Raw genomic sequence first — 14,973 nt, 5'->3', positions numbered from 1 at the left:
AAGATAAGAAAGGAATGCAGCCAAAGGCAGGGCAGGGAAGCATCAGAGAGGGCAGACGTGCCGGCAGAACTATGAACACACCCCACCATGGGCAGTTGGGTCTGGGCATGTGGACAGGGAGGACAGGAGGGAAGCCTCAGGAGAAAGGAGAAGTTAATTGACTTGAGGCAATCCCACTTTGCAGAGGAGTTTGGCAGCTGATGGAAGGTCTGCAGAGATGTCCAACAGAAGCATCATATTAAGGAGTTCGACCGGACACCACCCAGCAACCAGCAAGGAGCATTATCATTTCCCCACAGAGGATTCATATTGGAAGACTTTAGTGCTTGCTTTCAAATGGTAGTCACAGTCATTCAGCATCTTTTTAATCCCCAGGTAGACAGAAGTTGCATTACCATGCCATCCAGAAATTTCTGTCCATGTCTGGTCATTTATTAAGCAGACAATAATTCAAAAGAGCAGGTGTCCCCCCATTCCCTTAAAATGTTTACATCCTAAGCATAAGACAAGGGCAGCAAAATCAATTTCTAGTTGTGGGTTGAATTAATAGTCATACTGTCTCCAGTGGTCACACTGCAAATGAAATTGTCTTATCTGGAGTTAATATTTCTAAAAAGCAAGGGAAAGATAAAGTCTGTCCTGAATATAAAATTGGGCTGCATGATTTTGCAAGTGCAAAGTAGCCAGATGGGCTGGGTAGCAGGAGAGCCATGTCACTCACTCAGTGGGTACTGTCCAGATAGCACATCAACACTTCTCCCAAGTTACAAGCATCAGAGCTTTATGCTTCAAACTGCAATTCAGCAAGTAAGCTCTTAAATTATCCATAATAGCTTATTTTGTTCGGATTTTTTCATTGCTTGTTTGTTTGTAAAAGACCAGCCAGGCTGTCTGGGAACAGCTTGGCTGCATCATGGACTGAGAAATAGGGCCCAACTATCATAGGAGGGGTAGCCCACAGTGTCAGTTTTAGACAGCAGATGGCCGGGAGTAGAGAAAGCTTCCAAGCACATGGTATGCCAAAACTTCAGCAATTTTCTTTTTGTCAAGCAGCTTCCAGAAACACAAGATGTAGCTGAACCTCTTCACGCTGGCCAAGATTAAAATAAGAGAGCATAGTAGAATCCCACAAAATACTACCACTTCCTAAAAATATTTAGGCTGCACAGTCTAAGCGAGATACTGCATGACTACTGCAGCTTCCTCTCCAATATTGGCTAAGGAATTAAAGATGCAGAAAACATGACAGCATTTGTAATGTGTGGGCATAAGCAGACCAACACCAAGATTCTGTTTTCCTTCAAAGACACACCTTGACATGACGGAAACTGAACAACTGGGCTAAAGAGAAGATTCACATCAAAAGCATTTCAAGAAGTTGCTGAAGATGCATGTGCTACACATGTTATGAGTAAACACAAGTGAAAGTGCCCAGAAGTGTATACCAGACCTACCTCTTATAAACATTGGCCATTACTATATTCTTTTAGTATAAAAAAAAAAAAAAAGCCTGACAGTTTTCCAGCTGTCTACCTGACAGTGAGATAAGGAGTTTCATACTTTAAATTGTGACTGGCTCAACTCCTGTCCCCATTCTGTGATTTTTTTTTAAAAAAAAAAAAAAAAAATCAATAGCAACTGGGACTGGATAAGCCCAACATAGACTGCATAAAAAGAAACAGTGATGACATTACTGCTCCTAGTAGACAGAAGCCAAGACCAAGCATTTGAACGACAGCATCTTGGTCTACAGTTTCAGCTAGCACCAAACAATAAATTGATATGGATGAAAAAATTTCTATCTTTTAATTTCAGACTGGTGTTTTAGAGAAACACAGACAAGTTGGGAGAGTTGCAAGGTTTGCGCTGCCTCTGTTTTGTTGCAAGGAAAATTAAGTCTAATTTATGCTTCACATAAGCATGCACTTTCCTTAACTACCCACACCCTTTTGTGGAGGTTATCCGAGTTTGTCAGAAAAAGACAAGATAAACAAGAATCATGCAAGGAAGATTTGGTTTTGAGAATTTGTACAAGTCCTTCCCCCCATCCTCTTAATAGCTTTATGGGAAAGTTATAAAAATGAAACCCAAAGAGACTTACCCACACATTTCAGGAAGCTTCTACAAGCTTGTGATAGAACAAGGCTCTGACAGTACAGCACAACAGAAAGCCCTATTTGTCCCATCCATCCCAAACCCATTTCCAACTCAATGGCCTGCAACTGCAAGTTACAAGCTCGCAGTTAAGTCTCCTGTGTCACAGAAATCCTGCTCCTCCAGCATCCACCACCTTTCATTTAATCAGTAGCCTCACATATACAGCTTCACTCAATATACAGCTGGGTTTAAGGTACACGCCATCCCGAAACAAGTACAATCCAAAGTAACATGTTCTTTGAGAGTTATTTCTAGATACATCTTCTCTCAGATTCACTGTCCTTCCTCAGAAAGAAGCTAACTTGCCTTCATTTTTGTGTCCTGTTATAACAGCCATCTGTCAAGCCAGCATTTTAGTTCAAAATATTAGAAGTACAGTAAAGCAAGGATTCTATCCAACCCTCATCTGCAAATAGCTCTTCCAGAAAAGAAAAAAAGAAAAAAAACAAAACACATCATCCACCTGCTTGAAGACCAAATTGGGTTCAAATGTTTAAGAGCTATTACTAGAAATAGCACTTTAAGCTAGAAAAATATTTTTCCAGTTTAAACTGCAAAAATAAATTTGGAAAGACCAAACAACTATACATCTGGCCAGAAGTTTGGGGTTACAGCATAATTCAGCATTTGCAAGTACCACCATAAGAAGTGCCCAAGACCTCCTTCTGAATACCATTTAACAAATGACATTTTCAACCCAGACGTTACTTAATATTATACTCTATTGTATTCTCTCTCTGCAGTTGCCTTAAAACAAATATCAGGCTCAAGTGAGCAACAGCACCTCTTCTAGTGTAAACGTACAGGAGGCTAACTGCTACAGTCTTTCCTTTCCCTTCCTACACTTGTGATTAAGAGAAGATGTGAGAAATGAGACTCCAACTCCTACACAGCATAGGGTTCTGTCCTTGATGCCCTGCAGATCCTGAGACATGGAAGGGACAATTGGCATGAAGAGGTCTCAAAGAGCACTAGCAAAGAGGAAAAAAAAAAAAGAAAACAACATATAAACACTTCTGCAGAGCATACAGTGCACAAGTCCATGGCAGCTCACCAATTCATATAGCTCAAGCTTTGAGACCTCAGCTAAAGTAACCAAAGGTTCACATGATATTAAATGTATCTACAGCATGAATTTTTATTGCTGAGATAGGATAGGTTTTTGCCATGACAAGTGTAAATGTTTTCTGTATTCTAGCTGCCATGTTGGACTGATACGGAGTTGCTCCTATCTACTCAACAACCTTCACTGAAGAACCCTAACTCTGAATATAATCTGTTGCACATGGAAGTTACCATTCCCCACCAGTTGCAAGCAGTGAATCCGTAACGCTCACATTCCTGCATACAAGAATTAAGGAAAAAAAAAAAAATCAGTAGTTCTGCAGAAACTTAATTATGAGTAACAAGATGGCACGTGAACCACTAGTGGAGTTCAGCAGCAAGACTCAGTCTTGACATTTAGTTACCAATCCATTTGCCTCCTGCACTAGTCAAGGTTGAGGAGTTAAAGAACAAAAGAACAGGAAAAGGGTTCTTAAGAGTTTGGGCAATAGATTTGTACTGAGCAAAATACACTTGCTTCCACTGCAAGCACAACTTCCACAGACACAAAAATATGCTTTTTTTTTTTTTTTAACCTCCTGTATTCAGCACTGTATTTAACCTTGGAGCTGTCAAGCTCCATCATGAATAATGAGCCATGACAACACTCCAAGTGATCCTTGGAGAACAGACCAATTTTTACTATATGCTACACAAGGCAAAACACTGTTATCATATTCCCATGGTACTGTACCTGCTTTAAAAATATACAGTAATGTGGCCATCAAGAGGAAACCACAAGCAAATACAGATAAAATAAGCTACTTCCCAATATTTCATCGCCTACAAACACAGAACAAGCAATAAAACACATAACATCCTAATGGTTCCTATTTAAAATTAAACCAGGACCGAGAAGGAGATTTGTCTCACTGAATATGCATTTCACACCATTTCAAAGCTGAAGAACATCAGCATTTGAAACAGCCCAAGGTGGCTACAGTATGAAGAGGGAGAACCGTGCAGGTCTCTCAACACTGTGCTCGATGACCTCTAGCAGTTGAGCACGAATATGGGACAGGAGGGCAGCCTCTGCCCCAAGCAGCCCCACCTGACACTCTCAGACCAAACATACCCCCCCATACAGACAGCATTGCCAGTAAGTATAGGAAGAAACTGTAGTTGCTGGAATGACTGATTGAAACTTCTCTACAGCAACACCCTAACCATGCCAAGGCAGGTCTTTAAGAAGGCATAGCACAGGTAAACAAGCAATAGCAAAAGCCATTTCTGCTGTGCACCTCCCAAGCTTGAGGGGAGGAGGAAGACAGAGCAAATAGATTCATCTAAAGAAAGGAAAAACTAGGAAAAAACAAGCTGAAGATTTAAACAGGCATCGACTTCTCTCCTAAACAACAATGGAGGGTTGTGGTTCCAAATATCCCTCAAAAAAAACACTCCACATCACCTGTTCAGGAAATAAAAGCTAATTTATTAACATGAACCTGGGAAACACAAATGTTCTCTAACAGACCCAAGCAGCAGCATCTGTTCTGTGTTTCTGCAAAGGGGAAAAACAAATATATCCTTATTCGTCACCTATTTGCAACAAGGTATTTGTTTGTGGCTTTGTAGTGGGAAAAACTTGCCTTTATTTCTGTGCCATTTCCTAGCCTCCTTGTCACAACGGAAAACAGTGCATCACTTTCCCCTCTCTGTAGGGGCACCACTTTACTTGCACTTCTGTTTCAAAAGTTACTATAAACTATCGGAGCTTTCAAAAAGCTCTGGAGAGCAGGAAAGCAACAACATCAGACAGTAAAGGCTTGCCTTTCCTTAAGTTGCCAAGTCTGCAGTGTCAGACAGCAGAAACCAGTCCTGAGCACTTAGAGGAGTTTTAAGTACTAACTCATCTCCCTCCCACTGAACTGCTGATAAAAACCAAGCCCCCTCCTGCAAGACTGGATGGCTCTTAGGGAGCCAAAATCAGAAGATCTCGGGTTCTCATCTATGGTTGAAGCTGGAGAAGAGCCTCTACCACTGAAGCGATAAGAGAGTTACACACAATGATGTATTCATTGACAATTTAGTTTTCCATTTGAGGATATGGGCCACCTGCTCTCCTTCCCCTCTACTCACCTCTTCCATGTACAGGGCATTTCGCGGCTACCCACATCATACTAGATCTCCCTTTCCCCTGCAGCACTCCCAAATCAGCAAGACCTGTGCTATCCCCACACGCAGCACTACCACAATCTCCAGTTCAAAACAGTTCTGCTTTTAACAGAGGACTCGCTCTATACTCAAAGAAATACCCCAAATTACAGGGACAGTCATTTTCTTTTTAGCGTTATAGTTAAAATGTCCTCAGCCCTCCACATACACTGTGTCGGTTTCTCCAACTCCCTGATAATATATTTCCATTTATGCCCCACATCACAGCTCTGCACATTTAGCAATTCCATTCCCTGCTAGCAATATTTGGCAATAAGATCCCTTTAAAGAAGGCTAATTACAGATTTCACTTGAACAGAAATTGGTACTGGGCCAATCTGTAAGCTCTTTAAAAAGCTTTCAAACTTCACTTCACGGCAGGCAAGACTTTGTTCTACACCAGGAGCAGCGGTGTAGCTCTAAAAGCAAAGGTGAAAAGCCTGCCACTGCAAGAGAAGGAGGGAAGGTCACAGCTCTAACTCTTCTTGCAGCACTGCACTTTCTCCATGTGAGTCTTTCCCTGCAGATACACTGCCCCTGCTTCACAAAAGGAAAAATAAAGAAGCCAGTTCAGATACCACAAAAATAATGAAAAGTAGTCACAAAAAAACCCCAGCTGACAGTTGCATCAGAAGAGGAACAAAGACCAGTATGACAGAAAGTGGGTCAAGGACTCAAAAACTAGGAATTAATAAAATTAAGGATGCATGGTCACATGCATGCATAGAGCATGGCATTTTCTGAGAACATTTGTGTGAAGCTGGAATTCCAGTTTTCAAAAGGATCAAGAAAGTCAAGGCAAAGCCTCTCAAGAACCTCAGCATCTAGTCCCATATCAGGTCAAATTTTTTCTGCCTATATATGCCAGATTTAGCACAGAAAACAGCAATCCTACCTGTGGATGCTCCCCTCCACCTCTATACTGCTGCCACTTTTGCTCTCTGTAAACTGTGCCCACAACACCTGATGAAATCATAGATCAGCCAGACCATTTTTCTGAGGGGAATCAATGAGAGACTCTGCAAACCACCCTCTGTGCTACCTGCATGATAACTAGGGTAGAAACTGAAAAGCGTAATTGATAAAATGATGGTCAACAGAAAGATGGTCCTGTTTTGAAGATACAAGACTAGCACCCCAGAAAACTACACCTGAGCTTTCTGTGCAAGGTTAGACAAGTCATCATTTTCCACTGTGGTCAACAACTACGTGGCATCACATGCAGATGTCACACCTGATATACTAAAATACTGCTGTTGGAGTGGCTGACTGCCCAGAGAATCCCAGCTGGAGTCTGTGGGAACCACGCGCACTGAGTACACAGCTGTTGGGAAGTCTCCAACTGGGAACTCAACCCACAGGCACTTAAAAAAGAAGAGTTACGAGTGTTACACATGTAAAGCATACACATCAATAATGTCTATTTGACAGAGATTAAACCCATGAATATCTACAACATTCTCAGCTTTTAACATACCTGAAGGCTTTCCCCACTGGGAGATGCCACACTAAAAGAATGACTTGTGACAGTAGCAGACTCTTCTCCTATATATAGGTGAGCCTTTAAGAGACCAACAGAACAACTCCTGCAAAAGGGCTACACACCTACTCCCTAGACACTATTAAAACACACTTTAATTGTCTTGGGAGACACCTTCGGGGTCAGGGAAACAGAGCTATGGTACACCTGCACAACTTCACACATTAATTTTGAAAGGCAAACCACAAGTCTGAGCACTTTCCAACCCCTAAAAGCTGAGAATAAAAAAGCAGCAGGAAAGGAACTATCTTTTTCTAGCCTTATTCTCTGAAGTACACATGCAGATTTTACTGAAACATATGCAGGCCTTCCCAACCGAAGATAGATCTAGTGGGAAGAATTCAATCTAGAACCTCAAGACTATCAAAATATGAGTACCAACACAGACCACTGTAACAGGAAACAATAAGAAAACCACGATGTATGTTAATAGATGCTCTAATTATTAACATGCACACACACAGAGCTTATCAGAAGTGCCAAGGCATTTGAAAGGAAAAGCACTGTTCAAATACAGATACTTGACAGCAGCTGTATCACCACCACATTCTCTAGCTGGTTTTGATTCAACCCAGTGGACATCAAGTTAATCCCACAGGACAGTATCATTCACTTTTATAATAGCTACTGACCTCATTTCTGTGTTTGAGCCCTGCTGTAGTGTCATGACTAAATGTGGCAAGCAACAAATCACACTCTGTCAGCAGCCAATGCCTGTCCTTTCTCCTTTCAAAGCTTTCATTCATTTCTGCATTTTTTAAAGTCATGCTGCTTCAAAACAGCTGATCCAGATGGTGGATATTTGGATTTCAACCTTCCCACATGGTGATGTGGCTCAAGAAAATAAAAACTGTTGCTACCTGCTGCTGACCTACTTCTTTCTTTAATTTGTTTCCTGCCATATGACAGAATAAACAATACAGTTCATTGAACTAGTCTTCCACATCTACCCACCGCTATGTAGCAAATATAAAATAAACTTAATAAAGGAATGAGGGGGAAGGAAAAAAAAGCAGCATGATGCAGTGGGGGGTAGGGGGAGCAACTCTCACCTCTATCATAGTTATCTTCCTCTATTGCTTTTTCCTGAAGCCGCTGAAGCCGTAAGATCAAGGATTTTATCTATGCAAAGAGAAAGATGTTAATTATGAAGAAGTTGCATTTAAAAATGTTTAGACTATTAACCTCAACATAACATAAATTTAATGGATTACCACATCACTAGAATGGCCCAATTTTGAGAGTTAACCCCAACATTTGTTAAGTGGACAGACCTATTTGTAAGTCAGCTGAACTGCAGCTAATTAAGCCAAGCATGGCTTTAGTCCAAACACAGAGAATAACAAACAATATTTCTTGAAAAGCAAAAGAGATCATGTGATTGTAGGATATTTTTCACCCTTTGAATAAATCAAAGGATTATTAGAGGATTCTGTCAGCATGACATCTTCTGATCACACTGTACTCAACAGTGTGTTCTTGAGCCCATTATAACTTTTTTTTCCTGTATGAGTTTTGCACACAACAAATCCAGAATTTCCATATGCAAACCACATTTCTTCTCTAAGTAAAAAGAGAGAGAAATACAGTATTAATATCTTGGAACAGGTATACTCGGTATGGCACAGAAAACTGTGCTAGTTTCATTAAAATATAATTTATGCTCACCTATATAAGATTGAAGTTTGCATTTTCAGAAATGTTCACACTGCAAATGCTAGATGGGGAAAAAAAAAAAACAAACCACCAATACCTATACTAATACTACATACAGAGTGCCCTCTCACACCCAAAACGAAATTCTTACCATAATGAAGTTTTATTTCAAAAGTTACTGCTTCTCTTTGTTAACATGAAAGGGTGTGGACCAAAGTTCTAAATTTACTAAAAATTTGAAAGGCTAGGTGTGCATTCAAAGGCCATTAAAAGTTTTTACTGCTAGAAGAATTTGGTTAGAACATTGACAGTCCTCTCCTCACTGACATGCCAGCCACAGCCTAACATGGCTACAGTTGTAAGACTGAAAAGTCTTATTAAATTTATACGTGGCCTGTACCAAACAAGCCATTACCAGAACTGAAAAAGGTAAGCCTGGAAAAAGAAGCAGTGTATATTCTCATAGCCTAAAGCCTGAAAGTGCTTGGGAAAGCATTTTCCAAAACAAGAAAATCCATGCTTTAGACATTCCACATTTACAAAAGATCCGACTCCTCCCTGAAACTCTTTCATATTTAAATCCCTATATTTAAACTCTAAATTGCATAGAGAAAAATAGGTGTAGCCAGCCAATAACTTAACAGAAACACTCAGTTATCATGACTGCACAATCAACACACAAATTAGGCAAGACATTCAAATTAATAGTATCTGTCATACAGTATGTGGAAGTGGACTAGTGAGAAAAGAACTATAAAAAATAAGGCCAGAAAAGAATCAAAAAATGCTTGATTAATAATAGGCTGTAGGATGCCCTAGAGGAAAAAGAGAAACAAAAAACAACATTGTATATACTCCCTTTTCCTCAAGGCATTATTTTGTTTTTCACAATCTGAAACTCCAATCTTTTTTCTCTGAGGTTGGTGAGGAATGTGTAACATATTGAAGGGAGGAGCTCTGAATCCTCACCATAAATTATTTTCTGTATTTTATGCCACACTTTTGATAGAGTTTTAAAAAAGCCTGCAGTAGGAATGATTCAAATGACACTTTTTTCATATATATGATGTATAACAACCATCTATACTGAGAGTACAGCTTTGCTGCTGTTTGCAGCATTTATTCCATCATGCACTCACAGTGGCAGGTCATTTAAAGCCTGCTTGGGTACCACAGCCCAGGCATGCCCACAGCAAACTGACTGATGCTGTCACAGTAAAGTGCTTTCTATTTGCAGGCTGGTAAGACATTCGGAGCTTAACTAATCAAAGAGGTGCTTCAGTGTGGCATGTCCTATATCTGTACCATGTGACGACCACTTTTTTTTTTTAATAAGTGCAGAAAAAGCCTATTTTAACAACTTTAGTATTGTCTCCTTTTCTTTACTACAGTTGCCTTTGTTCCTTTCTGAAAAATTTGAGACTTGCTTATTATCATTACAATAGGAAGGTGCTTCAAATTAAACATACACGACTGGCTAACCAAGGGCAAAGACATCTGAGGGCACAAATCCTCAATTCTCCATTCAATGAATACAGAAATTAAAGATAGCATTATTTCTTCTGTGCCTATCAAATAAGCATACTGAAAAGACAGAAAAATAATTTCCTATTTTGATTATATTATACATTCCCAAATTTGCAGCGAATTAATTTCCCAAACCATTCCAGACTATGGGCACATTTTCATTCCAGGCATGAAGCCAAAGAAACTGCTCCTTGTCATGTGTGAAGTCTGTAAATAAGAGAACCTAGTTTAAGTCCTACATGCATCCTCTGAAAAGTTAATATTAGAGAGCACCGTCAGGTCAGACATCATGAAGAGTAAAGTATGAATAAAAGTTTCTCAACTTTCTGTCTTACCCAGATAGGAGGGCTGTGCAAAGTGTCCCCAGAGCAGGTTGTTTCATCAGGCCTAAAGTGCATCTCAGCAGCTATGTCTGAGCTGAGAAGTCACAAGAACCTGAGTTTCTGAAAGGCATCCCAGAAACTCAGAGGACTAGTGAGATACTAAAAAAAACCCCACACCCCACGAACAAAAAAACCCCACAAAAACCCCCCACCACCCACTTAGTACTGGAACTAATTTGTAAAATCCATCGTGTCCACATTAATCTCTGGATTACTGCTTCCTGCATGCAAAATAAAGCCAATATTTGGCTCCTTATTGCAGGTAAGCTCAGAATGGTTTCCCACTGACGCCCACCCCACCATCCCAAAAACTGCATTACAAAATATAACTGATACTTCTTAAAGGTTTCCCCACCCTTCTCCCACAAAGAACACAGTGAATGAGACTGCTTGTACATGTGGTAGGTATACACATGTGCAAAAAGACTCCTGACTCAACAGCCTAGTACTCCTCTGGAGTGGAGGGAGAAAAAAAAGGTTCAATTCCCAGTTGGAGTTAGAGCAGGAACGTGGCCCCCATTTTTCTTCGTGCAGGGAAAGTACTCATCTATTAGATTACAGGCTACTCTCATACCCTGTCTCACTGCAAGAAATCTTTAGTTAAACTTATGAATTTCCAGTTACAAAGTTTAGTGTTGTTAAATCATGGTGCTTCAAGAAAAGAGTTCTTACCACCCCTAAATTTTGTACTACATATACTCCAGACTGCAGACAAAAAGGCCACCTGTGGAAGAAAATGGTATTTGTTGGATTCAGAAACCAATGTGCAATACATTAGAACTGAGGGGATCACAGTTTCAGTAGAACAGGGTACTGTTTCAGTAGAATATCAGTTTCAGTAGAATAGGGCACTACGACAACATCAACTTTTTTTTTAAAGAACCAAAAGGAACTGGTTGTCTCACTTTTATCACACAGCGTGCTACTGTAAACCTCCATGAACAAATGCCACAAAAGCCATTAATATCCCAACTCCTACATCAACTGTGACTTTGTCACTATAAATACAAATGTTTTGAGGGCCAGGGGGAGGAATCAAAGATGAAGTGAGATTACTAACCTTTAATGTACTGCGGTTGCCAAGCAGACAGTCTTGTAGCACTGGTTCATATTTTTTCATCAAAGTATCCCAGTTATGGTCACTAACAGTAAAGCTGCTTTCATAGCCTGAGGTGACAGAAGAGCCAGCCGATGCTGCATCCGAGGAATCTGTAGAATATGAAAATGTTGCATCTGTATCCGAGAGAGACACAGTCTCACAGTCCTGTAGTTTATCATTTGTTGTAGTCTCATTTTCATACTCCAAATCCTCACTGGGCCTGGAGAAGCAATGCAAAGCTCCCAAGTGCTCATGAGTTTGCGCCATCTCTTCTGGCTTCTGCAAATTTCCTGCAGTGCTGGGATGCAGAACATACTCAGCTTCCTTGACGGTTGACTTGCCTTCAGCATCACTTATTCCAGAGGCTGAGTTCAGGGAGAGCTGTATGAAGCTGAAACTTGAACTAAAGCTATCATGTGCACCGACAGAACAAGAAACATCTCTGTTTTGATATTCACAGTTGTTATTCACTTCTGTTTGATCCAATGCATACATGTTTGGGGGCTTGCTCACTTTAGCGCCGTGACTTTTCTGCCATGTACAGCATACAGCAGAAACATCTTTGCTTGTTTCTGCAGCAGGGTAAGCTGCTATCACTGTGTTTTCTGATGGTGGACTCTTGCAACATGAAAGATTCTTGCAGTGTCCTGGCATATTTCCAGTAGTGGCCAACGTTGTTATCCCATTAGCAGGAACTATGGTACTACTCACTGCACTACAGCGTAAGAATTCAGAGTTATTTTGGCATAGTCTGCGTTGAGAGCAGTTCTCAAAGTCTCCACAGTGCTGCTTGCCATGTTTGAGCTCTTCTGGGCTGAACGGTTTGCAGGCACCCAGGGACTGAAACTCTATCTGTTGCTGAGCTTCTGCCCTCATGTATCCAGGTCTTTTTGCCAGTTTCTTTTTACGAAGAGAGCCTGCAGGCATTAAGTGCTCCTGACCATCTGGGAAAGGGGAAAAAAGTCGTTAAAGTGTTTCTGCAGTTTTCTAGGCTTAAGGTATTGTAGCATCTGAAAATGTTTCAGGAATTTCAAACAGTGCACCACTTTCCATTTCACAAAAAAAAAAAAAAAAGATACTGTAGATAGAGGAGAACACTGTGTGTATTCATTCACTTACTAAAGAGTTTGCACCTGCTTTTAAGTGAACTAGCTAACATAATCACATCCATCAGGACACAAACCTGGGTACAATGAATCACATCATCTTTCCTATCCATAGCACCACTCTGGGAGCTTCATCCTCAATTTGCTTAGCAGCACACTAAAGCACAGACCTTGTTTAAATTTTTCTGATCCAGAATGACTTTCAGACTTATAGGCACATCCTGGAGGAGAGGACTGAATCTGCATCAGAAAGATGAGAACCATACTCACAAAGAAATTGTGTGCCTAATCTGTTGTAGCTCATGTCCATTTTCTTGTGTTCATATCCATATTTTATTAGTATGAGCAAGTGATTCAGATTCTGCTTCCAGAACAGATGCACTCTGTAACACTCTGTGGCTGCAGATGTCAGTCTAATGAGGTGTTTTATAAATTGTCATTTAGATTTACTGTACTACCTATTGTCCAAAATGTAAAGTTAAAGAAAAATTTTGCAGACAGGAACATCAGTCCTAGAAAACTAATGCCACCATATGCTTGGTAGCATTACTGCAGTATTAATATCATTAAGAAAGGGCCTCTCCTCATTAGCTCAATTTCCCTATATAGACACCTTACTTACATAGTTGAAAAGATAAATTTGCTGTTTGTAGAGCAGAATAAAAAGAAACAAAATAAAAAAACACAACAAACATTAAAAGTGGGAGATCAGAACATGGTAACTTATCTTTGTTTTCTTCTGTACATTTCTATTAAAAAAAAAATTATGGGTGAAAGATTACATGGTGACTAATTTCAGTTTCTTATGGATTTACCACTAGTCAAAAGGTATTCCATTCATCTGTCCTGCACACAATCAATGGGAATACAAGCTCTGCACCATCATCCATTTTGTAACACAAAAACATATCGACCAGACCTCTTTGCCACAATCACCGCTCAAAGGGATCTAGTGACTAGCTGAATTACACCCTCAATTAGCTGCCCTCTACTCACAGAAACAGAATTAATTGCCAGAATCTCAGGTGTTAGAAGTATTCTCATCACCCAAACAGCTCTTCCAAAAACACAATTTTCAGATTTTTTTTTTCTTTACATGTAATGTATTTAGTGTTCATCTCTAATCACAACCCTTTGTCAATTTTTACGTTGATAGATGTGCACATAATCTAAACTCCTCAGCAGCTCCTAACACAGGTCTCATACACACCTCACTACAATGACATCCTGTACAAAAATTTAAGCATTAGACCCAAAACCTCCCAGGAGACTTTTCCCAACATTCACTACACTCTCTCCAAATAACCTTCAACAAAAGCAATTTATACATTTTCCACATACTAGAATAGTGGCACATCTCACCATGGGACTGCAGTTAAGCTTCTGTATTCTGCTTCCTATCACCATAAATTAGAATACCCCAGCTGTCTCTTACATTCTCTTTTGTCAGAGAAAAAAGCATCACAGAAATCACAAAATAAAAAGGTCACGGAGTCCATCAGCCTGTCTACTATAAAAAGACAGTGAAATGCTGTACTGGGAGTAATTTAATTGAAGTCTTAACAAATAGAAATTGCTCTTGGAGTAAGGGAATAAAAATTGCAACAAAATGTTCTTTAGAATTTAATTCTTTTGGTTTATATACAAAATAAAAGCCTAAATTTGCCTTCAGCAGAAGAAATCAGTCATGCAGAAAAAAAATTGTTCTAAGACTGGATATACTATATCACCATTTACAAAGGCTAGTCACAGGCCTCATCTGTAAAAATGGAAAAGATTCTTTGGTTTAATTAAATTCAGTTTAAAATTGATCTCACCAAATCACTATGAATTTCTAAAGCAGACATAATTACAGCTCTTTAAACCCCAAATTTAAACTAAGCTAATGTAAGTAAGGTTTAAATTAGCCAACGGTTAGATATTTGCACCAAATGAACTGGATGCAAATCTAAAAATTATTGAGCCAAAGTGATACAATTCCAGTAGCCTGAACTAGTCCACACAAAACCCATGCATCTCTGCACTCCTCCCAACATTTGCTGGTAACCCTCTAGACACGTTTACCGTTCAGCTCCTTTAGGGACTCCAGGTCTGCCTTCTGGCGAGTCCAGCAGCACAAGTCCCTCACCTGGCTACCAGAGCAGCACCACTGCCTGAATCATACTCAAGATTATAGTCCAAGCCACAAGCTGTTCAGAGGACACTATGAGGAGAGGGCTGCAGGTCCTTAGCCCCAGGGAGCTGCAC

At 40.0% G+C, this 14,973-nt stretch overlaps 1 protein-coding gene across 1 annotated transcript in view; it reads right to left on the bottom strand.

Annotated features, from left to right (window-relative positions):
• Window positions 1-14,973, bottom strand: part of DISC1 (DISC1 scaffold protein) — a 214,452-nt gene that overhangs the window by 182,335 nt on the left and 17,144 nt on the right. The window contains exons 2-3 of the mRNA XM_074863132.1: window positions 11,582-12,564; window positions 8,008-8,077 (exon numbers count right to left, since the gene is read on the bottom strand). Of these exons, the coding sequence (XP_074719233.1) occupies window positions 8,008-8,077; window positions 11,582-12,547 (1,036 nt within the window). The 5' untranslated portion in view covers window positions 12,548-12,564. The remainder of the gene's footprint in view (window positions 1-8,007; window positions 8,078-11,581; window positions 12,565-14,973) is intronic.

The sequence above is a fragment of the Strix uralensis genome, chromosome 3 (genome assembly GCF_047716275.1).
Source record: "Strix uralensis isolate ZFMK-TIS-50842 chromosome 3, bStrUra1, whole genome shotgun sequence".
NCBI lineage: Eukaryota > Metazoa > Chordata > Aves > Strigiformes > Strigidae > Strix > Strix uralensis.
This window is presented reverse-complemented; position numbering and strand designations above follow the sequence as displayed.